Source organism: Notothenia rossii, assembly GCF_949606895.1.
Source record: "Notothenia rossii genome assembly, chromosome: 8".
NCBI lineage: Eukaryota > Metazoa > Chordata > Actinopteri > Perciformes > Nototheniidae > Notothenia > Notothenia rossii.
In genome coordinates this window covers 79,406,416-79,433,915 of record NC_136906.1, presented here as the reverse complement: position 1 = coordinate 79,433,915, position 27,500 = coordinate 79,406,416, and the positions used below count along the sequence as shown (strand labels likewise).

General features: G+C 42.0%; 1 protein-coding gene across 1 annotated transcript in view; it reads right to left on the bottom strand.

Moving 5' to 3' along the window:
- The window catches only part of LOC307016304 (polypeptide N-acetylgalactosaminyltransferase 14-like), a gene marked incomplete at its 5' end in the record, with an annotated part of 44,021 nt that overhangs the window by 8,369 nt on the left and 8,152 nt on the right, over positions 1-27,500 (bottom strand). The window contains 5 exons of the mRNA XM_079645344.1: positions 3,724-3,868; positions 8,363-8,446; positions 13,530-13,622; positions 20,069-20,195; positions 25,464-25,567. Coding sequence (XP_079501470.1) covers positions 3,724-3,868; positions 8,363-8,446; positions 13,530-13,622; positions 20,069-20,195; positions 25,464-25,567 — 553 coding nt within the window. The remainder of the gene's footprint in view (positions 1-3,723; positions 3,869-8,362; positions 8,447-13,529; positions 13,623-20,068; positions 20,196-25,463; positions 25,568-27,500) is intronic.

Sequence of the window (27,500 nt, the reverse complement as noted above, 5' to 3'; positions counted from 1 at the left end):
TCAGCGTGTGATTGATTTATTGAACTGCAGCTCAGAGAATGACGGGGCAGGTTAATTGGTGCTGTCGCTCGATCCGTCTCTCTGCAGGAACACAGACTGAAGCACGAGAACACACGTGGAGAAACATGGTCGGTTTGTTAACTTCAGATGTGTGTCTTGTTTGTTTCCTTAGTTTATGTAGTGTCTCTACTTTAAAGAGTCCTCTCCTGCTGATGTTCAGGTGTATATCAGTCTGTACTAATGTCTCTACTTTAAAGAGTCCTCTCCTGCTGATGTTCAGGTGTATATCAGTATGTAGTGTCTCTACTTTAAAGAGTCCTCTCCTGCTGATGATCAGGTGTATATCAGTATGTAGTGTATCTACTTTAAAGAGTCCTCTCCTGCTGATGTTCAGGTGTATATCAGTATGTAGTGTCTCTACTTTAAATAGTCCTCTCCTGCTGATGTTCAGGTGTATATCAGTATGTAGTGTCTCTACTTTAAAGAGTCCTCTCCTGCTGATGTTCAGGTGTATATCAGTATGTAGTGTCTCTACTTTAAAGAGTCCTCTCCTGCTGATGTTCAGGTGTATATCAGTATGTAGTGTCTCTACTTTAAAGAGTCCTCTCCTGCTGATGTTCAGGTGTATATCAGTATGTAGTGTCTCTACTTTAAAGAGTCCTCTCCTGCTGGTGTTCAGGTGTATATCAGTATGTAGTGTCTCTACTTTAAAGAGTCCTCTCCTGCTGATGTTCAGGTGTATATCAGTATGTAGTGTTTCTACTTTAAAGAGTCCTCTCCTGCTGATGTTCAGGTGTATATCAGTATGTAGTGTCTCTACTTTAAAGAGTCCTCTCCTGCTGATGTTCAGGTGTATATCAGTATGTAGTGTTTCTACTTTAAAGAGTCCTCTCCTGTTGATGTTCAAGTATATATCAGTATGTAGCGTCTCTACTTTAAAGAGTCCTCTCCTGCTGATGTTCAGGTGTATATCAGTATGTAGTGTTTCTACTTTAAAGAGTCCTCTCCTGCTGATGTTCAGGTGTATATCAGTATGTAGTGTCTTTACTTTAAAGAGTCCTCTCCTGCTGATGTTCAGGTGTATATCAGTATGTAGTGTCTCTACTTTAAAGAGTCCTCTCCTGTTGATGTTCAGGTGTATATCAGTACCGTACACCCGGGTGTGAATAAGAGGCAAACCAAAGGAATTGAAAACATAGTAACAAGCCTATTAGATGGATTAAAATGGAGAACTCCAGCTGTGTTTAAGCCTCTCCTCAGATTAATCAGAGTTATGGTCTGCAGGTTAACTTTCTCAGTGGTTCTGTAGAAACACTGATCAGCAGAAATGTTCCCCGGATAAAATAAAAGGTTAAAAACAAAATGCTCTTTGGCTCAGAGCAACGCCTGCGGTCTGGTGTTGGAAGATGTGAGAGTAAGCTTTATTTCTCTGAAACAGTCGACTAAGCACGGACTGGTTTTCATGCTCTCATTCAGAACCAGGCGTAGCTGCAGCTTCATGCTTTTGCTCTCATTACATTTGGAACAGATTGTGTTCAGAAAGACGTATTTTGCAGCTCAGTGGCTCGTATTTCATGCCCGGCACCTTCCTCTCTGTTATACGCGGCTGTCAGCCTTGTGAGACTTGTAATGGAGCATGTGTACATATATTTGAATCCACTGACTGACATTAAGAAGTCTGTTCTCTGCTAGTTTACAGATTGGTCCCCCTGCCTGCCTGCTATTGATTTCTCCCTCTGTGAGTACACAGTATGTGAGAGCTGGTGCAAAATGGAAATGATGTCAATGTTTCTCAGGGACCAAAGTCTTTTTGTTTTCAGTCAATATTTCAGATGACTAACTCATGTCTGCCTTACAGTTGTCTCCATAAAGCTACACTAAAAGTATTCTGCATTTTTTTACATGTTGTTGTTGTTTTTTTTGGGTTTGTCTGTTTTTCTTTCCTTTTATTTGTCCGTTTGTCACCACGTTTACAGAAAGAAAAGTAATAACAGGACTTTAGTACGAAATCTAGAGGAACCAGTCACCTTTCGGGGAGAATCCAAACCACAAGAAGGATACCACAAATAAATGTAACTCACATAAAGAGTCCTCTCCTGCTGATGTTCAGGTGTATATCAGTATGTAGTGTCTCTACTTTAAAGAGTCCTCTCCTGCTGATGTTCAGGTGTATATCAGTATGTAGAGTCTCTACTTTAAAGAGTCCTCTCCTGCTGATGTTCAGGTGTATATCAGTATGTAGTGTCTCTACTTTAAAGAGTCCTCTCCTGCTGATGTTCAGGTGTATATCAGCATGTAGTGTCTCTACTTTAAAGAGTCCTCTCCTGCTGATGTTCAGGTGTATATCAGTATGTAGAGTCTCTACTTTAAAGAGTCCTCTCCTGCTGATGTTCAGGTGTATATCAGTATGTAGAGTCTCTACTTTAAAGAGTCCTCTCCTGCTGATGTTCAGGTGTATATCAGTATGTAGAGTCTCTACTTTAAAGAGTCCTCTCCTGCTGATGTTCAGGTGTATATCAGTATGTAGTGTCTCTACTTTAAAGAGTCCTCTCTTGCTGATGTTCAGGTGTATATCAGTATGTAGTGTCTCTACTTTAAAGAGTCCTCTCCTGCTGATGTTCAGGTGTATATCAGTATGTAGTGTCTCTACTTTAAAGAGTCCTATCCTGCTGATGTTCAGGTGTATATCAGTATGTAGTGTCTCTACTTTAAAGAGTCCTCTACATACAAATAAACCTGTCCCATTTTGTTTATACTCCTTGCGTTAGAGATAGGAAGGTTAATATTAAAATGGGGGGGGGCCATTGGCAGGAAGCTTCAAACATGTCATTTTAAAGTCTGGTTGGATAGAAAACTCCCTGTTAGTATTTCTCACCAGTTCTGAGCTGTAAGACTCTAAGGGTTTGAGGAAATGAAAGTTTCCTTTAATGTGGATTTCTTTTAATTATATCGGAGTATATTTGCAAACACCAGGGGAGAGGGACTCTCTTCTCACAGAGGAACTGACAGAAGAGGAAAATGAATTACAATTGTTATATTGAAAAACATTCCCACCTGGGAGTCTCACTTCAAACCCGACTTCTGAGCAAACAGAGCCTTCAGGGTTTCTCTACAGCAGCAAACACACACACACACACACACACACACACACACACACACACACACACACACACACACACACACACACACACACACACACACACACACACACACACACACACACACACACACACACACACACACACACACACACACACACACACACACACACACACACACACACACACACACACACACACAGCCTTCAGGCATTTTACCCTCTGACATTCCTCCACTCACTTTTAACAGAATAATGAGACTCCTACGGGTATTCATTATGGCACACACTCTCTCCCCTAAGCCGAAAAATAACTTTTACTCAGTTACAAGAAAACGTTGTTTCAAGGAGTAAAGTATTGGAAAAAGTATTTAAAATACTAAAATCACAGTTAGGACTGGTTGGACTCTTCATTTGATGGAATTGTAATGATTGTTTTCTAACTTTATTTGTGTCATTATGCTTTGTACCCATTCATTGGTATTTTCACATTTATCTTGTAATTGTATTATATTCTCAGATATGTTTGTTGATTTATGAAGCCCTCTGAGACTCACGTGTTTTCAATCAATGATTGTTTTGTGATATTGGGCTGTATAAATACATTTGAATTTGAATAGGATCACCTGGTTGACGGCGGGGACGCCCTCCTTCCCGCTGCAGGGGGCCAGCGTGAGGACGGGCAGATCCTGGCCCTCCAGCCTCTGAGACTCCAGGCAGTTCTGTCTCTGCCGGATGGACCCGGTCTGAGAGTCAGAGTCATCGGGGACCCTGAGGGACGCCAAACACAACATTTAGCTAATTATTTATTCAGTACATCATTCCAGTTACTTATAGACTCTTCTTGCACTATTTCAATTTTATTTGTATTTACTTGCTGTTAGAAAAATATCATTCGTCACCGGCTTGAGTTTCAAAACAGGATCCATGTATTTATTATCCTTTAAGGAGTCATCAACTAGTTCCTGAACAGTGTCCTTCACATGCTGATATCCAAGAGAGGGACTTACACAGTCACAAGATGGAGGCATACCGGTTCTTTCTAGGTCATCATAAATCCTGTCATGAACAAAATAGTTTTTTTCTTGGCTTTTTTCTCAAAATCTCAAAATTCTGACTTTTTCTCAAAATTCTGACTTTTTCTCAAAATTCTGACTTTTTTCTCAAAATTCTGACTTTTTCTCAAAATTCTGACTTTTTTCTCAAATTCTCAAAAATCTTTTTTTTCCCAGAAAATCTCAAAATCGTGACTTATTCTCAAAATGTTGACTTTTTTTCCAAATTATGACTTTTTCTCCAAATTATGACTTTTTATTAAATTATGTATTTTTTTTCTAATTCTCAAAATTCGGACTTTTTATCAAAATTCGAACTTTTTCTCAAAATTCTGACTTTTTCTCAAAAATCGGACTTTTTATCAATATTCCGACTTTTTCTCAAAATGCTGTCTTTTTTCTCTAATTCTCAAAATTCTGTCTTTTTTCAAAAAATCTCAAAATTCGGACTTTTTATCAAAACGATGACTTTCTCTCAAATTCTCAAAATTCTGTTTTTTTCCGCAAAATGTCCAAATTATGACTTTTTACTCAAAATCTCAAACATTGTCCTTCACATGCTGATACCCAAGAGAGGGAGTTCCACAGTCACAAGATGGAGGAATAGAAAGCAGTATTCAATGTTTACTTCAGATTAGCTCCACGTCAGAAATGTCGTCATGTGTCACCAAACACATCATTAAAAATAGTCCATCGAACTGGAGAAACATATTTTTGTATTTTGTACTCCTCGGGATTGTGGGAAACGGTATCTCTCTCTCTCTCTCTGTACACACAAACTGAAAGATTGACAATAAAAACACAAAAAATAAGATAAATGTTATATCCAAAATAAAACCAGAGCTGCAGAGCAAGACACGAGAAGAGATACAAATGAGAACATGTGTTTTTGTCTGTCATCCATTTCTATGCATTGAAGTGTTTAACTCCACCACCTCTGTGTACTGTCCTTTGCACCACTCACCCGTCTGATTTTTATACGCACATTTGACCCAGCTAATATTTTAAAAACACAATTTAAAGCGTCTTTGAAAAGCATTAAACACAGGCAACGTAGAGGTTCATAATACAGGAAATGCAGGTCATAAAAAAACGTATTCTTTCACGATGACTTCACACACACACTTTCAGAACATTAGCAGCAATTAGCTTTTCTATTCATTGTTGTTGAAACTGTTTGCTTCCACTACATATTGTCTCATGAATAACATAAGATTCAGTGGCTTCCATGTTTACTTTTGTACGACACCATGCTGCAAATATTCTTTATAATTATTATTATTTAGGAGTTAGAAATGTAATAAATAATGTTAACAGTCAAATAAATGTTAGCAATAAATCCAAATCCGTTTCTAAGACGTTCTTTTTATTATATGTAAACAATATTTCTAATCAGATGCAATTGTCTACCTATCATATGTATGCTGATGACACTATTGTATACTCATAAGCTCCTTCTCTGGAGATGGCCGTTTCCAATTTAAAATCAGATGTTATCACGCTGCAGCATGCGCTTCTGATTCTAAACTGCTATTGAACGGGAAGAAAACCAAAGCAATGCTTTTTGCTCCCGACTCAGCGTCCTCTTGCCTCTCCATTGACACCCTTGATGGCGTCTCTGTTGAGTTTGTTGATATCTACACATATGTGGGCTAATCTGAACTTCATTATGACTTTCTATTAAATTATGTATTTTTTCTCTAATTCTCAAAATTCGGATTTTTTATCAAAATTCGAACTTTTTATAAAAATTCGAACTTTTTATAAAAATTCGAACTTTTTATCAAAATTCGGACTTTCTCTCAAAATGCTGTCTTTTTTCTCTAATTCTCAAAATTATGTATTTTTTCAAAAAATCTTGAAGTTCTAACTAAGAAATTGAAATTCTCTCTTGGCTTCCTTTTCAGACTTAAATGTTGTTTTTCAACTTCATCCCGTAAAAGGTTGGTCTCCGGCTTATTCCTGTCCCAGCTGGACTACGGTGATACCATTTATAGATTTGCCTGTCCCACTGTTTTGGCCAAACTTGACCCACTCTACCATGCTGCACTGCGTTATGCACCCTATAGGACTCATCATTGCACACTGTACAGCCTAACTAGATGGTCCTCACTTAGTATGCGTCAGATGCAGCATTGGTTTTTATTAATGTATAAAGCCATTTTAGGAAAGCTTCCACTCTACATATGAGCCAGATGTGCTCCAGTTTGTGACTCTCACAACCTCAGATCCAGTACCTGGATACGGGTCCAGGTTCCTGCTGTGCGGACTGAGGCTGGATATATTGTCTTTATTTTAAGATACACTTCCAGCCTCTGAGATGAGTCAGAAGACCCCAATCATCTACCCCCACACCCTCATTAACCACATCCAGATATCACGGTGATTTATCAGCGCCTGATTCACCTTTAACAAACCCGCCGCAGGCAGGCCACGCTTCTCTAAACTCATTACTCTTAGAAAGTTTCTCCTCTCAATCATCCTCTGATAAACTTTCTTTCTTGTTTAATTCCTCGGCCACGCTATAAAACTCGGGATTAAGCCCCGCGGCGTTAATTCAATCTGCTATCTCGCTGTGTTTTAATAACCCGGAAAGGTTATTCTGCCTTTTAAGGGTCAGCTCCGGCTTCCCTTGAGAGGAAGCCTGCTAATTCCATTCTGGGGGATTAACACCAGCCTGCAGTGGATTAATGTGTGTGTTTAAGTGTGTGTGTGTGTGTGTGTTTAAGTGTGTGTGTATTAAAGTGTGTTTGAAAGAAAGGATGATGATGGTGCTTGTGTGTCTTAAAGATATTTGTATTGGCATGATTTACGCCTGTAACGAGCACTTTTGTGTACATGGAAGACTTACTGTGTTTATGAGTGTGTGTGTGTGTGTGTGTGTGTGTGTGTGTGTGTGTGTATGTGTGTGTGTGTATATGTGTGTGTGTGTGTGTGTGTGTGTGTGTGTGTGGCCTAGCATTACTATACTTGTGGGGACCTAAATCTGTTTACACAGTCACGTGTGGGGACTCGCCTCCCTTATGGGGACAAAATGGAGGTCCCCATAAGGGGAATCATTAATTTTAGGGTGAATACTTGGTTAGGGTTAGGGTTAGGCATGTGTTGGTTATGGTTAGGATAAGTCTCCAGGAAATGCATGTAAGTCAATGTAATGTCCCCTGAAGTGATGTATACATGGTATGTGTGTGTGTGTGTGTGTGTGTGTGTGTGTGTGTGTGTGTGTGTGTGTGTGTGTGTGTGTGTGTAGGCAGGACGGTGAGAAACTGGGGCCCCTGGGAGATCAACCAATCAGTACAGAGGCAGACATTTAACACAAAGACACTAAATGAGGTGATAAAAAAGAAGTATATAAAAAAAAGCCTGTGTGTGTGTGTGTGTGTGTGTGTGTGTGTGTGTGTGTGTGTGTGTGTGTGTGTGTGTGTGTTTGTGTGTGTGAGAGAGAGGGCGGCTGTGTAGGTTCACTGAGGACCCTAATGTTGACAGATTGAAAACAAAATAGGAAGTGCATTGTGCGCCACATTTGCAGACAACATCAAAAAAGCTAATGTTAGCATGTTAGCTTAGACCCACGTTAGCACCTGTTCTATGAACTCTCTGCCTCAATATCCGAGCACATTTTACATGTTTATTATCTGCAAATGAAACTGGCCACAGATGAAAAAACCAACCCTCTCTTCTCCCCTCGGCACAGCTTATATTGTCGCCTATTATCTTTTATTATAGCTGGTTTTCTTATGGGATCCCTGGGAAAGTCGAGGGTATTAAAGTTTGGGATCAGAGCCAAAAGACAAGAGAAGGATTATAACGAGAACATTCAGAACCAAATGAGCAGAGGCAGAGATGCTGTCATAAACATAATAACGTCTTCCGTTGTGTTTCAAATGCATGTTAGTTGATCAAATATTGGCCTGCCCTACCTCGATATGTAAACTCAGAGCATTTCTCTGTTAAAAAAACATTAAACAGACTAAATAAATCTTATCTTTCTGATACTCCGGACACTAATGAAGCCAGGTTTGGTGACGGTCTTGAAATGTGTCCTCTCTCTCAGTTGCTTACCCAGCAGAAGCTTTCCCTGGACAAATGCAAGTTCAAAGGCAACACACACACACACACACACACACACACACACACACACACACACACACACACACACACACACACACACACACACACACACACACACACACACACTTGTTGTACTTACTTGAGCTCTGGGTAGACGTTGTCCAAGTACCACTTAAAGGATTTGCACTTGAGCTTCTTGCGGAGTTCCACTCGGCCTCGGACACTGGTGACACACACACACACACACACACACACACACACACACACACACACACACACACACACACACACACACACACACACACAGACAGACAGACAGACAGACAGACAGACAGACAGACAGACAGACAGACAGACAGACAGACAGACAGACAGACAGACAGACAGACGCACGCACGCACAGACACACACACACACACACACACACACACACACACACACACACACACACACACACACACACACACAGAAACAAACAGTCAGATAAGTAGCGTCGACTGATACTAACATAAAACCAGCAGAATTGGTCATTAAATATTGAAAAACTTAACATTATTTTCACAGATATTGAGAGATAAATCCACCCCAGGATAATAATGGAGGTGTGTGATGTGAAATCTGACAGCTTTGTTTGAATGTCACTGTTTTCCTGTGTCTGACAGATAAACACTGACATTTAACCACAACGAGTTCCTGCTGCGTTTTTGCTATCTTGAATTTATAACGTTTTGGGAACTCACTCTCCATTTAGGGACAAAACTGGTAAACCATTCATTTTAGGCGTAATTCTTAATGTTTAGAGAGTTACAACACAACCCTTTATCTGTTGGATGTCATCAGAAACATTAAGGAGGTGTTCGGTCCCTCTTTATTACACTGTTAAGTGTCCAGGGATTGAATAAGTGTTCCCTATTCTCTCCCGTTGTTACCCTGCCTGAATTAGTCCGTTGTGGGCACTATAGCAGATCAATAAACAGACTGCTTTATGGCCCTGTTTGAGTCACAGGGGTTTAGCGACATTGTGATAAAGCACAGCTGCAGGAGGAGTGTGTTACTCCTTTTTAAGGGTTTATATTTCTGTCACCTTCTGCAAGTTGTAACAATCTGAAAAGCTGAGCTAATCCACCGTTGTTGGCATAAAAATGGCAATTTACTGAAGTTGTGTTATTCCATTATTTGATGGCTGAGATTAACAAAAGGACATGCAACTGATGTACCACACAGAAAAAAAAAGGGGTAATGGTTTTAAATGATTACCGTAATTTTCGGACTATAAGCCGCGCCTTTTTCCCTATTTTTCGACGCTGCGGTTTATATAACGGTGCGGCTAATCTATGGATTTTTACAGCTAACGGCCAACACCTTTAACTCTATGGGCTCTATGCAGGGCCGCCTTAATGCACGGGCTGACCTGGGCTGAAGCCCAGGGGCCTACGGAGATCGGGGGCCTATCATGAGCCAATTAAAAAAAAAAAAAAAAAAAATTCAATTTTTTAAATTTTTTATTTCGGGTGTTTTCAAAAAAAGAAGTTAAATAAACAAAGTCTTGGCTTTCAGAATATGAAACTTTCATTTCCAAAATCACAAGATAAATACATTTTTGAAGCTTGTAAAGGGAAGACGACAGCTCTCCCTCGCCACTCTGCTGTTCCACAGCGCCGCCCCCCCTCCCTCCACTGAAATTATGAATGTAAGGTGTATAGTAATCATAGATAACACAGCAAGGTCCGTTACAGTTTGTCTTCATCTGATTTAAAAAAAAACAAAGTCTTGGCTTTCAGAATATTAAACTTGTTTCGGCAAACTCAGATGATAAATACAACTTTGAAGTTTGTAACGGCATAATTACAAGCGGACAACGGAGTAACTTAACGTCACAGCAGGCATAACAACAGCCGATGTTTCTCGTGAGGGTTTTCCCCGGGAAACTAACACAATACACACAAACGCAAATATACACAAACACACACACGTCAGAATGAGAATATGTTTCACATGTGACTTATTCAAATTGCGAGTGATTGAGTGAAGAAAAAGTTTGAGAGTGGTGCTCGGAAAAGGAAATTGTTGAGGGAAAAGGAGTTTCGAGACAAGCAGCTGTTACAAAAAATGCCGAAGCTTACAGGTTATTTTAAACCTGTAGGCCATGATGAGGAGGAAGGACAGATGAGTTCTGTGCCGAGCGGTAGCGGTGCCGGCCGCGGGGCCTCGGAGACAAGTAGGCCGTCTGGTTCTGATAACGATGGAGTAGCGGGAGAGGAAAAACAGACAGGAGGGACATTATCTGTTGGAGGAGATGGAGAGGACGACGAGGACTTGCTACGTGGAGGGGAGCCAACGGCAACCGGACAAATACATGAGGGAGGCCCGATACGTCACTCATCTGGAGGAGAGGACCAGGCGCGTGTAGAGCAGAGTGGAGAAGTGCGATCACAGAGCCTGCCGAGGCTATAAATGACTTTGATTTTGATTTGTTGTTTAAATAGGGGGCCTACAAAAACTATCAGCCCCAGGGCCTGATGGCAGGTTAAGGCGGGCTTGGCTCTATGGCCGGTCCGCGGACCCCCACCTTTAAGCGGCGGGTTCCAGCAGGAAAAGCTGGAGGCCGGAAAAGAGTGAGACAGGTAGCGCGCAAAAGTGGAACCGAGAGTGGTATGCCGCTGCTGCAGCTTATATTCAGGTGCGGTTTATATTCCGAAAATTACGGTACTATCAAAAATACTAAGCCAAAAATAATTATGAATGACTTAATAGTACTCACCTTATTTCTATTATAAGTAGTCATAATTTGCATGATATTCAGCATTAATATCATTGTATATATTGTATTATACACATTTGTTCACTGGTATGTGTTATAGTACAATGTGCATATTTCTATTTCTTTATGTTAATATTTGTATTCTTTATTTTATTCTATTGTATCTTAATAATAAACGTAATAACTTTATTTGTATAGCACCTTTCATGCACAAAGCAGCTTTAAAAATTCCCTTGAAGTAAAGCTGACAAGAAATTAAAATGGGTTGAAATAAAACAATTCAAAGGTCCCCTATCATACTGTTTCTCATCAATATATCACAGGTCTCAGATATATACAGAGCCTGTCTCTGATTGGCTGAAACACCAAACAGATCATTGCAGCATTACCCATAATCCCCTCTGTTTCAGCCCTGTTTCCAAAGTGCTGATTCTCTGTCTGTTGCTTTAGAAGAAAATAAGGAGCCCCTCCCCACGCCCCTCTGAGAGAGATTTGGTTACAAAGAACTCAATGGTGCTCTAGAGGAGATTCAGGTGATAAGGGGGGGGGGGGGGGGGGGGGGGGGTTACCTTGGTTGCTGATTGGCTAATGGTTACACAAGCCAACACATCGTGATGACATCATAAAGTGGCCAAAATCTGATCAGCTCATTTTCAGACAGGTTTTTATAGAAATGGATCAAAAAGAGAGAGAATCTTTGTTCCTGAAACTTTCAGAGTCTCTTTCCACAGAGGGGACACATGTTGATGTAGAAGAGACATGAAGAAGAGGGGACACATGTTGATGAAGAAGAGACATGAAAAAGAGGGGACACATGTTGATGTAGAAGAGACATGAAGAAGAGGGGACACATGTTGATGTAGAAGAGACAGGAAGAAGAGGGGACACATGTTGATGTAGAAGAGACATGAAGAAGAGGGGACACATGTTGATGTAGAAGAGACATGGAGAAGAGGGGACACATGTTGATGTAGAAGAGACATGGAGAAGAGGGGACACATGTTGATGTAGAAGAGACAGGAAGAAGAGGGGACACATGTTGATGTAGAAGAGACATGAAGAAGAGGGGACACATGTTGATGTAGAAGAGACATGAAGAAGAGGGGACACATGTTGATGTAGAAGAGACATGGAGAAGAGGGGACACATGTTGATGTAGAAGAGACAGGAAGAAGAGGGGACACATGTTGATGTAGAAGAGACATGAAGAAGAGGGGACACATGTTGATGTAGAAGAGACATGAAGAAGAGGGGACACATGCTGATGTAGAAGAGACATGAAGAAGAGGGGACACATGTTGATGTAGAAGAGACATGAAGAAGAAGGGACACATGTTGATGTAGAAGAGACATGGAGAAGAGGGGACACATGTTGATGTAGAAGAGACATGAAGAAGAGGGGACACATGTTGATGTAGAAGAGACATGAAGAAGAGGGGACACATGTTGATGTAGAAGAGACATGAAGAAGAGGGGACACATGTTGATGTAGAAGAGACATGAAGAAGAAGGGACACATGTTGATGTAGAAGAGACATGAAGAAGAGGGGACACATGTTGATGTAGAAGAGACATGAAGAAGAGGGGACACATGTTGATGTAGAAGAGACATGAAGAAGAGGGGACACATGTTGATGTAGAGGAGACATGAAGAAGAGGGGACACGTGTTGATGTAGAAGAGACATGAAGAAGAGGGGACACATGTTGATGTAGTAGAGACATGAAGAAGAGGGGACACATGTTGATGTAGAAGAGACATGAAGAAGAGGGGACACATGTTGATGAAGAAGAGACATGCAGAAGAGGGGACACATGTTGATGTAGAAGAGACATGAAGAAGAGGGGACACATGTTGATGTAGTAGAGACATGAAGAAGAGGGGACACATGTTGATGTAGAAGAGACATGAAGAAGAGGGGACACATGTTGATGTAGAAGAGACATGAAGAAGAGATGACACATGTTGATGTAGAAGAGACATTAAGAAGAGGGGACACATGTTGATGTAGAAGAGACATGAAGAAGAGGGGACACATGTTGATGTAGAAGAGACATGAAGAAGAGGGGACACATGTTGATGTAGAAGAGACATGAAGAAGAGGGGACACATGTTGATGTAGAAGAGACATGAGGAAGAGGGGACACATGTTGATGCAGAAGAGACATGAAGAAGAGGGGACACATGTTGATGTAGAAGAGACATGAAGAAGAGGGGACACATGTTGATGTAGAAGAGACATGAAGAAGAGGGGACACATGTTGATGTAGAAGAGACATGAGGAAGAGGGGACACATGTTGATGCAGAAGAGAGATGAGGAAGAGGGGACACATGTTGATGCAGAAGAGACATGAAGAAGAGGGGACACATGTTGATGAAGAAGAGACATGGAGAAGTGGATTTTGCATAATAGGTGACCTTTAATAATTTTTAAATGGAGCAGCAGTAACGAAATCCCTCGGAAATGTCTCATCAAATTGGATCAAAATTGTATTTCTGATTCTGATTGTGAATATGAAGTGTGTTTGAGACAATATGCTCTTACTCTCCGTAGGATTTCCCCCGTGCCGCAGGTCGAGCCGAGTAGTAGAAGAGACGGAAGTCGTCCATCCAAACCTCCGCCGTGCGCCGAGTGTTCCTGAAACACAGAGTTATAACCGGGGTCTTTACGAGGTAAACAGTGTATTTGCTATTTGGACTGAAACACATTATTGGTCTTTTGTCTCAGTGGACTTTTCAGTTTGTACAGAATATGAATAAGACACCCTCTGTCCTTGGACCCTCACATCGGATACGGAAACACCCCCAAAGAAACCCCACAGTTAATGTGGAACAATGGAAGAAACCTCGAGGAGCAACAGAGGAGGGATCCCTCTCCCAGGACGGACAGACGTGCGATAGATGCCGTGTGTAAATCAAAAAGATAATACATTTACAACAAAGGTAGACCAAGTGCTGGACAATGCATGTTTATATAGTAAGAAGATGGATCCAGGTGGATGGCAACAATCCTGTGGGAGGATCCTGCCACGAGTCAGGATCCACGGCTCAGGATCCACGAGTCAGGATCCACGAGTCAGGATCCACGACTCAGGAACCACGACTCAGGACCCACGAGTTAGGATCCACGACTCAAGATCCAAGACTCAAGATCCAAGACTCAGGATCCACGAGTCAGGATCCACGAGTCAGGATCCACAAGTCAGGATCCACGACTCAAAATCCACGAGTCAGGATCCACGAGTCAGGATCCACGAGTCAGAATCCACGAGTCAGGATCCACAACTCAGAATCCACGAGTCAGGATCCACGAGTCAGGATCCACGAGTCAGGATCCACGACTCAGGACCCACGACTCAGGATCCACGACTCAGGACCCACGAATCAGGATCCACGAGTCAGGATCCACGACTCAGGATCCACGACTCAGGATCCACGAGTCAGGATCCACGAGTCAGGATCCACGAGTCAGAATCCACGAGTCAGGATCCACAACTCAGAATCCGCGAGTCAGGATCCACGAGTCAGGATCCACGAGTCAGGATCCACGACTCAGGATCCACGACTCAGGATCCACGAGTCAGGATCCACGACTCAGAATCCACGACTCAGAATCCACGACTCAGGACCAACGACTCAGGACCCACGACTCAGGATCCACGAGTCAGGATCCACGAGTCAGGATCCACGAGTCAGGATCCACGAGTCAGGATCCACGATTCAGGACCCACGAGTCAGGATCCACGAGTCAGGATCCACGACTCAGGATCCACGAATCAAGATCCACGAGTCAGGATTCACGAGTCAGGATCCACGAGTCAGGATCCACGACTCAGGATCCACGAGTCAGAATCCACGAGTCAGGATCCACGACTCAGGATCCACGAGTCAGGACCCACGAGTCAGGATCCACGAGTCAGGATCCACGACTCAGGATCCACGAGTCAAGATTCTGTGAGAAGTCTTCTTCGCTGCTTTTGTGGCAGACTACAGCGCCACCTACAGGCCTGGCATATGAACTACAGCGTCTCCAGCGCTTTCGAGCGGCAATGGCCGTGGCCCGACCCCCCATTCCCCTGATAGGTGGAGAGTTGCCCATATAGGCGGAGCTCCTCGTTTCTGACGTCAGATAATTTTCAAATCTGGATCAGTCTGTATCAGATCCGTTGCAGCCCCGTTTTTAGAGATTTGGGTACGGAGGGAAAGAGAGAGGGTTGTGTTTTCTGACACTTGGCGAGTTCCCTGACACACCGGGGACACATATTCATGTATGAAAGACGTACAAAGGTGCGTGTTGCATGATAGGGTTTATTAAAACAGTTTGGTCACCTACAGTATAAATGTTTCTGTGTACATTGCCGTGACCTCTTGTTTAACTTTGCCAACAACAAACCTGTAGTTGAAATTATAGAGAACAAATCCATGTTTTCCGATCCACATATATTGTGTTTAAACCTGCTGTAAACCCTCCCTTCTGCTGTTCTTCATTTATTCCAGCTCTGTTCATCTCACTGCGCTTTACTCACCCACGCTGCTTGAACAGAGGGGCACATTTCCTCCATCTCTCTCCCCCATTTACTCATTTTCTCTCTCTCTCCGGTAATTAGCTATTAGCTGAGTTTCTGTGAGTTGTGAACTATCTCATTGAAATGACAGAAACCCTTCATTACAGGCAATACACACAGTGGCGTTGGCGGTTTAATGAAAGGGGAAGAGAGAGAGGATATGAGTTGCTTGTAGGCGTATAAACATAAATACGTGTCATGCACAGACTCACAATTAAAAACACACACACACACACGCGCGCGAGGAGACACCGCAGCAGGCTTCGACGAGGGAGAAACGGCATAATCTTTGTAATCAAATTATTAAGAAGCCATTTTTATTCAGCATATTCCTCACACACAGTGCCTCCAGCTAATTAACGAGCAGAACAACATGCGAGCAGACATCAGATCACAAACATCGTGATACGAATAAAACACATAGTCGTCTGCTAAAAAACAGATGCTGCCTCGATACTGGCCATCAGGGAGAAAACAGAACGACCTCAGGAGGGACAAGTCTGGTTTTGTGTCGACAGAAAACCGTACGTTTCTACGAGCCGAGCAGGCTTTGATCTAAAGTGCCGTTGATCAGCGGGAGTCTTCGGTTTGGGAACTAAGCTCATCCGAACTCTCAGCGCTGGTGCTTTTCTCAGCCTATAAACTTTAAAGCCACAGAAGGAACCCCAGCTTCCAACCCTGGCCGTGCTAATGCCTTGCTCACATGCTGAGTTTCGTGACTTGATGAACTTCTACAGGAGTTCATCCTCTGTGTGCGACATGCAGCAGATCCCAGGAGTTATTTTGAGATGAAGTGCTTTCATTTAGTTTGCTGTGAGCTCACTTTCGCAGTCATATACTATACTATGACATGGGCAACTATGTAATATATTTAAAGCTGTATTTTATGTACTGTATTTTAGGGTTTCCGCTAAGATTTTTTCTCGCCAGTCAAATGTCCGAACAGAATTTATTTTACCGGACAAATTTGAAACTTACCGGTCATGTTTCAATAATAATAATAATAATAATTGTGTAGCAGAGTTTCCGTTAGCAGGTAATTACCGGAGTAGGACCGGATATGCTGATGTTTAAAACTCAGTTAATGGGGCTCATTTTTATATTGCTTCAGTTTATAATCGTAACAGATCGAAAAATTCAGGTTCATTTTTCAATAAATGATTCCACAAACAACAAAAAAGATAATTATTACATTCAAAGAAACTAGTAGTAGATGAAGTACATTATTCAAAAGTTTACATTAACTTTGGATAATAACTCGGGAGAAACAGATCCTCTCTTTTCGCCTCTCCCTCTCTCTCTCTCCTGACAGCCCGTCAGTTTCTCATGCAGCGCGCTAAACAGTGGGCGGGGCTTCAGGTGATTATGGAGCAGCTGATCTGATCTGTCTCTCGCGTCCGGTTACACTTCACTCGCGTTTATGTCCATATCGATCAGATCCAGCTCTCCTGATCGGCCTTTATAGAGAGCACAGATCAAACTATTAAGAGTGGATATCGGCGGATAATGATCGACGGCCAATTGATCGCAGCATCGGACATTTTGACCGGCAGGTTTTGAATTTACCGGTTTTTATTCAATTGTACCAGCTAAAAACCGGTAATTACCGGCTAACGGAAACCCTGCTGTATACTAGACTATACTACACTGGGTAATACCATATTATACGTTACAAGATTGTACTATGCTCGACTAGACTAAGCTATACTATACTTTACAATACTATGCTGTATTATACTATCCAATACTTTACTACTAGACAAGGCTATGACATACTATACTATTTCATTAAACCGCCAACGCCACTGTGTGTATTGCCTGTAATGGAGGGTTTCTGTCATTTCAATGAGATAGTTCACAACTCACAGAAATTCAGCTAATAGCTAATTACCAGAGAGAGAGAAAATTGGTAAATGGGGGAGAGAGATGGAGGAAATGTGCCCCTCTGTTCAAGCAGCGTGGGTGAGTAAAGCGCAGTGAGATGAACAGAGCTGGAATAAATGAAGAACAGCAGAAGGGAGGGTTTACAGCAGGTTTAAACACAATATATGTGGATCAGAAAACATGGATTTTTTCTCTATAATATCAACTACAGGTTTGTTGTTGGCAAAGTTAAACAAGAGGTCACGGCAATGTACACAGAAACATTTATACTGTAGGTGACCAAACTGTTTTAATAAACTTTCATTAAAGGTGACCTATCATTCAAAATGGAATTTTGTACGTCTTTTATACATGAACATGTTTCCCAGGTGTTCCAGGGAACTCACCAAGTGTCAGAAAACACAACCCTCTCTATTTTCCTCCATACCCAAATCTCTAAAAAAGGGGCTGCAACGGATCTGATACAGACTGATCCAGATTTGAACACTTCTATGACGTCACAGAAGTGGCGCTACGGCTACTGGGCCAACTCCACCAATCAGGAGGAGACAGCCACGGACATTGCCGTTAGAAAGCGCTGGAGACGCTGTAGTACATATGCCAGGCCTGTAGATGGTGCTGTTCTCACAGAATCCGAGCATGAAAGGCAGTGTTAAATTGAGCAAAATGAGGAATGGCTCAAATGCATGATCTGTTTGGTATTTTGAAAAATGAAAAGTATAAATATGCCTTATATAGATATGGTCCTACACTATATTATTCAAATATAGCATGATAGGTCCACTTTAACTAAAACAACACATACACACCCACATAGTAAACCTTACCCTCAAGATGACATCATTGTTTGTTGGCAGATGAGAAGCACGAAGACCTCAGAGATTTGAATTGCCAAATAATTAATTGCATCATGGTATCATTTAATGTCATAAAAGTCACATGATTTATAATATGCAAATGTTTTCACCAGTTTCCTCGACAGAGCAACCATACTACTAGACAAGGCTATACGCTACTATACTGGATATTACATCATTTTCTCTTTGTGACCTCTAGAAAGAGGCACTTTCTCATGATTCTAGACTTTCCTTTTTCCTTACTTCTTACTATGTAACACTATGATAACGTAGTAATGTTCAAAGTGCTCTCAGTTTGTAATCTGAATGTTACCAGAGTTCTCTTTGTAGCCATGATTAATCATTTATATGAGATTAATTCACATGCCGTCTGAGCACATTAGTCCTGTTAATGGATTATTGGAGTGCCTGTAAACAAATTTCTGTCTGAACGGTTTGAAAGGGGCGCAGAACAGAATACAGCTTATGCTAATAGGATGATATTGTCCTCGCAGCTCAAAGGCTCGCAGGCAGCTGTAAATCCACTTTAACAATGACGTAAACAGCTTTCAGTGCGGCGACACACAGCTCAGACGCTGCTTCCTGCTTTATAGATCAGTCAAACAGGCAGTCAGTCAGCAGGACATGTTAGTGGGATTATTATTAGTTGGAGACGAAGGTTAGTGTGTAAGTGCCAGGCTTTCAGAGTAATGAATTGCATGTCACGGGATAACTTAGTATGTTAAATATACAAGATGTTGCATTGTTGAAGGAGCCTGAGACTACGCTGTAACTATTGTGCATATGACAGTAAAGCGTTTTAATCTTTTGAAAGAACAATCACAAATTCACAAAAGCCACAACCATGCGTACATCCATTCAGAAACACAGACACAGAGGGCCTCATCATATAACTTTGCGTAGGGCCACAAGTTGGCCAGGGGCCGCCCTGGTACTACTACTAAGTATGGCTGGATTTTTTAGGTTTCTGTGTGCTTTGCATTGAGCAGCAGACCTCTGGCCATACTAGCCAACCTTGAGACCCCAGAAATCGGGAGCATTTCAAAACCGAGGGGGGGGGGGGGGGGGGGGGGGGGGGGGGGGATCGTCGGAGCTGTATTAGATGCATATGTGTGGGCTGGACCTGTATTTTACAGGAAAGGAGTGAGCAGAGAGTAGTTGTCGATTCTTGTTCAGTTTTCTGTGACTATCTGCCTCACCCTCTCAGACTTTCAGTTGCACGCGCTACTAAAGAGACGTGTTACCATAGAAACCAAACAATGGTGTAGCTGTATTAAAGTCCGAGTGGAAACAGTCGTGTGTAAATCTGATTTTGTCGGAAATCGGGAGAAATGCGGGAGAAATATGACCCCGGGAGGAAACCGGGAGAGGGCAATGAAACCGGGAGACTCCCGCGAAAATCGGGAGGGTTGGCAAGTATGCCTCTGGCATCCCAAACATTTATCAATTTCAGTCTTTATTTAATAAAGAAACCCCCAAAAAGTACATTTTTGAAACAGCAGCTTTGTTTGGGAGATCGACACTGATCACAAACATCAGGCCATGGTGATGATAATAAAAGACGTCATCATCTGCAAAAACACAATTGTTGCCTGTGTAGTGGCCGTCAGGGAGGAGGGAGGGCAACTACAAGAGGGAACGTTTACTGCTGGAGTGGATGAGCTGGTTGAAACCAAAGAAAAAGTATCTATGAACCGTTCAGAAGCGAGACAACTTGATGCCCTGCTTCAGCAGAAATGTGGATATTGATATGAGTAAAGACTCGTTCAGAGACTTACTTGATGTAGGTGTTGGCGTTCCCCTCGGGGAAGACGTACGGGTGTTTCTTCCTGAAGACGTGACCCACTCTGCTGCAGGGCAGGATCTCCAGAGAGCCGCCACACTGCCACACCCGGAACGAGATCTCTGCAAAACACCCAGCATGCCACTGTCACTCATTGTCTGTGTGTTGTTGTTTATGCTGATGTTATATTCACTATGATTCTTATACAATTACTTTTCTAACTAAAGATGGTCGTTACCAGAGATGGCAAAAGTACACACATCCTTTACTCAAGTCGAAGTACAGATACTCGTGTTTAAAAATACTCTGGTGAAAGTAGAAGTACTGACTAAACTTCTTTACTCAAGTCAAAGTAAAGAGGCTTTGAAATGTACTTCAGTAAAAAGTACCCATAACTAGCAGCTGTTTTAAAGAGTACCTGACCTCCCTTTATATTAATAGAACAATAATGTCATTGTTAGCTAATAAATGTTTCCATGCTGAACAACGGCAACGTGACAACGTTTCCATTGGTCCCTCTTCTTTAGAGAAGACCAGGAAATGATGGATACACGGATTGTGTTCAAATCAATAGGCACGCAATGACTCTAAATAATAATGATCACGCCACCAAACACACATTCAGACTAAAGGAACCAGCCTGTTTGGAAAATGAGAGAAGTAGAAAGTACAGGTATTTGAGTTCAACATGTAAGAAGTAGAAAGTACAGGTATTTGTGTTCAACATGTAAGAAGTAGAAAGTACAGGTATTTGTGTTCAACATGTGAGAAGTAGAAAGTACAGGTATTTGTGTTCAACATGTGAGAAGTAGAAAGTACAGGTATTTGTGTTCAACATGTAAGAAGTAGAAAGTACAGGTATTTGAGTTCAACATGTAAGAAGTAGAAAGTACAGGTATTTGTGTTCAACATGTAAGAAGTAGAAAGTACAGGTATTTGTGTTCAACATGTAAGAAGTAGAAAGTACAGGTATTTGAGTTCAACATGTGAGAAGTAGAAAGTACAGGTATTTGTGTTCAACATGTAAGAAGTAGAAAGTACAGGTATTTGGGTTCAACATGTAAGAAGTAGAAAGTACAGGTATTTGTGTTCAACATGTAAGAAGTAGAAAGTACAGGTATCTGTGTTCAACATGTAAGAAGTAGAAAGTACAGGTATTTGAGTTCAACATGTAAGAAGTAGAAAGTACAGGTATTTGTGTTCAACATGTAAGAAGTAGAAAGTACAGGTATCTGTGTTCAACATGTAAGAAGTAGAAAGTACAGGTATTAGTGTTCAACATGTAAGAAGTCAAAGTAAAAAGTTGTCGGAAAAATAAGTAGTGGAGTAAAGTACTGATACCAGAGAAATGTATTTAAGTACAGTAACAAAGTTTTTGTACTCCACTACTTCCCAGCTCTGGTCGTTACCCTCGGTGTGTACCGTCCGGTGTTTTCGTTCAACTCATCTTGAGGCTGTATCTCATGTCTCTTGACAAGAACGCAATGTTTTTTCATCTCAGTTCGAGTGTTTGTTTGTCTGTCAGCGAGCAGCCCAAACTTTTGTCAATCTTGGACTAAGGACGAGGCAGCAGAACCCATTTCGTTTTGGAGAGGATGCCAAACGTTGGTCAGCTCGAGGCACTTTGTGTCTCATTCTCCACATTGGTAAATAGAGCATTTATATGCTGAGGTCAAGTGGTGTCGAAAACACTTGAACAATTATTTCCCGATCTAGAAAACCCACTCGAACACCCCTCGGGAAGGAACAATAACTTGCAAACAGATATCAATGTGTTTAAGGTCGTTTATAAATGAAATAACTTCCTCTTCTCTGTAGCGTCCAGCTAAAGAACACACTGATGTTCTGCTCTTCTTACATAATTAAACACACTTTCTTACTTAAGCTGTGTCCCTCAGCGTGTAACTCGGTTTCGAGTGTCAGTATGTCCATTTGTCAGCTAGCAACTTTCTGCTTACATTGATGTCAATCCTGGTTGGAAAGATGAAGCCCTGACCAAGGTAGAACACATTTCATTTTGGAGGAGATGCCAATCGTGGTGCGGCGAGGAGCCATCTTTTGTTTCACTTTCTCAACATCAAGATTTAGCATTTAAGCTGCATTCATTGAGTCTGCATTCATCAATAACTTGCAATCATATATCAATGTGTTGTTTTTGAATGCTTTGATTAATGAAATACAACACACCTTCTCTGTAGCGTCCATATTGTTTTCACATTTCTAAGTCATGTAGTATTTTGAGACCTTCTGCTCTTCCTACATAACTAAACATACTTTCTTAATTCAGATGTGTATAGGTTACTTTGACAGCTGTCTCTATTGCCCCTTTCACACCAATGCGGTTCCAGGGCCAGTTCGGAGCTAGAGCCTGATAAGCACCGTTTTTTCCTGTTCACACGGCAGCGGAGCCGCCTCTAAGCTCCGAAACCCGGTGCTTTTCAATCACCAAAAAATTGGCGGCCTAGAAGCAAGAACCACATACGTCACGCTTACATCGGAGGCGGGGGCAGGGGCGGGATCAACCTGAGCTAACTGTTTATGGCGAGTACGCAAATGAAAGTTGTAACAAGCAGTAGTGCTGAGCAAAGTGACTAGAACGCAAACACACACTTTATAAAGTCAGGCAACACTAACCAGGCTTCGTGTGATTCTTACTTTGACCACCCGTTCGCTGTCATTGATATTGTGGAGAGCAGGCAGACGTTTTGTTTTGTATTATAGCAGCTATCGGATGGAATCAATACATGGGCTGCACAGGTTGTCATGACAATCACAAGTAGAATCATAATGAAACATACGCCGGTAAAATGCGCCTGTAGAAAACGGCTTATGCCACAATAGGATAGCAACAAGTAGTCAAGATAGTCAGTTTAGCTTCGGTTGCTATGCTAACATCGCCCATTTTATACCAGAGAAACTTTCATAACAGAGTTGTGATGCCAAACAGCGGGCAGCACTGCAGCGCTCGTTAAGTGCAGCTGAATCATATTAATAAACAATGAACCACAGCACTCTGGAGAAAAGTATAAGGGTTGAGAAGTAGTTATTTAATTTAATCTGGCTTCAGGGCTGAAAAGAAAAACCTTTTCCGAACCAGAAGAGCGAAAGCACGGAGCTAGAACGGGAACCGTGTTGGTGTGAAAGGGGCATGAGTGGAGCCCGGCTTGTTGTTCATTTGAAGTTTTTTCGTTCTGTCTCCGTTCTCTATCCCAAACGGCTCTGAATGCTTAATGATCTGCTGACTGACTCTGATTTGTTTTGTGATTCAGTCTGTGTGTGTGAAACTGTATATGTGTTTGACATGTACTGCATTGTGTTCATTCGACCTCACTCTGTGTGTGTGTGTGTGTGTGTGTGTGTGTGTGTGTGTGTGTGTGTGTGTGTGTGTGTTTGTGTGTGTGTGTGTGTGTGTGTGTGTGTGTGTGTGTGTGTGTGTGTGTGTGTGTGTGTGTGTGTGTGTGTGTGTGTGTGTGTGTGTTAATTGACAGGGCTGCTGTCTCTCTGTGAGCTCTGAGGACAGACAGAGAGACGTAACAGAGTTTCCCGAAAGAACGAGACGAGAACTTTAGAAAGTTTTACAGCCATCTAGAGAAAAAACGAGGGAGTGCGGTGCAGAGAATGAGAGCGTGCACTGGGGCTTGATGAGAAAGAGGAGAGAGGGAAGTAAAGATGAAACACAAGAGAGTACAAAGGAGAACGAGAGGAGTCAGCGAGATACTCAGATACTGACATGGAGCCTGTGAGACCGACAGAAACATGACAGAGAACAAATGAGAGTGAGTGTGTGTGGGTGTGTGTGTGTGTGTGTGTGTGTGTGTGTGTGAGCACATCGAAGAAAGACAGACAGAGAAGAAAACCAGTCTAACAGTCTCATTGATCGGAGAAAAGCAGCAGTACGGCAATCAGCAAACTGACTCCAACACTCTATTACTGAGTGTGCACACACACACACACACACACACACACACACACACACACACACACACACACACACACACACACACACACACACACACACACACACACACACACACACACACACACACACACACACACACACACACACACACACACACACACACACACACACACACACACACACACACACACACACACACACACACACACACACACACACACACACACACACACACGCTCAGATGACTGCAGGCGGGCAGCAGCAGGAGAGCCAGATGTTCTGCTGGATGGATGTCAGACTTTTTTTCTGCTGAATGGAAAGTTCACCTTCATCCGTCTGAAGCGCTGATATTAAAGGACCTTTGTGTTCCTTTTCGGTTAACTAAGCAGCCAAAACACTCACTCAGGCGATTGGTCAAGAATGTCCTGCACTATTTTAACAATAGCTATCGGAAAATACAACTCTGGGGCTCAAGCAGGACGCGAGATAAGAACACATTTCCTCTTATTTCATTACACATTGATTTCTGTGCTGTTTCTAATTGTTGCTTCTCTCTTAGGTAACAGAACACTTTTAGAGAACTTAACATGATAACAACTAACACCTTGTTAGGACAGTCCTCAAAGCCCCTGTCACACTGTCCCGAAATTGACACCCGATGGACACACGATTAAGGAAATGTTCAAATTCGGCTCTGATCGTAGCAACATCGGGACATTCGTGAGGCCATCTTAAACCATCGTATGACCGCCGGTGGAGTTTCTCAGGCTCCGGCAGCAACTTCGTGAGCAGTGGCGCGAATGTCCCGATGTTTCTACGATCAGAGCCGAATTTGAACATTTCCTTTATCGTGTGTCCATCTGTTTTATTGCACAACAAAATCATGTAAACATATTATGTAAATAACCCAATTTGTGTTCTGTGAAACTAAAAAGGATATCATATATTTTTTTGAAGACGAGGAAGTTGTTGTTGCTATGGAAACACTACCATAATTGTTTGTGTTGCTTTCGTTGCAGTTGTATGTCTTTAATGTAATGTAAATGTTGCCTTCGTGTGTGGTTCAGGGCCATCTTCGTTCGAAATTCACAATTCCATATTCGTGTGTCCATCGGGTGTCAATTTCGGGACAGTGTGACAGGGGCTTACATAGTTCCTCCAGTGCAAGAAAATACACGTTTTAAACTGAAGGAACATGAAAAAAATGCTTCATGAATCAAATATAGGTCTATGCAGGTGAGAGTAAGTGATAATGATGACTATTAAATAAGTAATACTGTTCCAGCGATACAGATGAAGACTTTAAAAACCTACTTTAACATATTATCGTATGGTCATTGCAGATTCAGATGATGATGACACAATAAGGCCTCTGTAAGATATACATGTAGTCCACTAAATGATTCTTGTTTTGGTTTGTAATGATGTATTACGTATGTTCATCAGTAAAAGACCCTATAAGGAGACGTACCGAAGTTCTCCCCCCCCCAGATGTCCATGGCGGTGTCGTATTTCCCGAGATGATTGAACCACGACCTGTCAATCACAAAGAGCCCGCCGGCGATGATGGGAGTCCTGTCAGAGAGAAAGGACACGTAGAAACAGAGATGGACTGTGTGTGTGTGTGTGTGTGTGTGTGTGTGTGTGTGTGTGTGTGTGTGTGTGTGTGTGGATAATAGAGCACCACACACTTATTTTATCAAATGGAAAAGTAAAAAGACTCATTATCCACTCCTGCTGCTCTGTGGGTTTTCCAAAGGAGAGCTTTTTTGGTTTGTTGCCATACACACACACAAACACACACACACACACACACAGACACACACACACACACACACTGATTCATGATCCGAACAATGGGACAAATGAAGAGCTGAGGGCCAGAACGTGTCATCAAATAGCCTCTGTTTATCACCAATTATCCCCCGTCACTGCAAACAGCACTCAGCGTGAGTGTGTGTGTGTGTGTGTGTGTATGTGTGTGTGTTTTTTCAAGCTCAATTTGTCCTTGTGTGTTTAAAACAGAGAGTATGTAAAACGCAGTGCTTTTTATGCGACTGAAGGAAATAAAGTAACATAAATAAAACTTGGAATAAAAATAAGAGGAGTAAAGGACGGCGCATTTTTGTGTGTGTGTTTTTTTACTAAGTACTTAAATCTGCGAAGGTCGTTTTACTGAAACACATTTCAAGGCTTATCAGACACAAAAACATTGAGAGGCATTTTGTGAAACCAGGAGACACTTAACTGAAGTGCAAATGAGTTTATGGAAACGTGTCATTTTATCCTGAGTCCTGGTGACCTCCAGGTAAAAAGTGGAAATATTTGCTTTTAAATTAAAATGTTTGAGTGTGTTGTGGTTGCATTATAAGATGCTGTATTTCTAGTGCTATTATTGGTCTGGAAAGTGGAAGAAATAAATAAATAAATACTCTTGAGTATGTTCATTGTAGGTAACAGTTGTCTCAGTCTACACATTGTTTTGCTTTTTCCTCCATTGGTTTGATATACACTGAACAAAAGATATAAACGCAACACTTTTGTTTTTGCTCCCATTTTTCATGAGATGAACTCAAAGATCTAAAACATTTTCTACATACACAAAATAACAATTTCTCTCAAATATTGTTCACAAATCTGAAACAATCTGTGATAGTGAGCACTTCTCCTTTGCCGAGATAATCCATCCCACCTCACAGGTGTGGCATATCAAGATGCTGATTAGACAGCATGATTATTGCACAGGTGTGCCTTAGGCTGGTGTTACGTCCCAAACTAGGGGAAGAGGAATGCAACACACACCAGTATGGAATTGGTATTAATAATAAGTGTTTATTTAAAACAGCTGTGAACAAAATGGCAGGCAAGCAGCCTGAAACAACCAAAAGGGCCAAAAGGGCACAGGTTGACAAATAACCAACTAAAGGAGGACTCAAAAAGGGGAGTCTAAAGACATACAGGGAAAATAAATACTATACTAAATAAAGAACAAAACAAAACCTCACTCTAAAAGTGGTACAACTAACACAGAGAATCTATACAACACCACAACTAAACTACAGGCAACCGTCACCGAATCCTAAACTATTCTAAACACTAACTAAGCTACTCTACACTCTAACTAACCACAGAAGTTTAACCCCAGAACAGAGAGCAAGTAGCGAGAGGCATCTGTCCACATACAGAGCCTCCAGAATGAGGATTGTCCCCAAGCTTTGTAGTCATCTCCAGCAGGTGTGCGCCGGCTGTGCGCTGCGATTGGAGTGCGTCGGGCCCGGCGTGCTCCAATCGCAATCTTCAGGAGGCGGACCAGGAGATGGGAGCCAATACCGGGAGGGCAACCGCACAGCTCATTTACATAGAACACACAGCTGAAAACACTCAAACGATCAGGAAGGCAGCAGCCGTAACAGCTGGCCACAAGAAAAGGCCACTCTGAAACGTGCAGTTTTGCTTTATTGGGGGGGTCTGGGGGGGTTTGGGGGGGTCCGAAAACCAGTCAGCATCT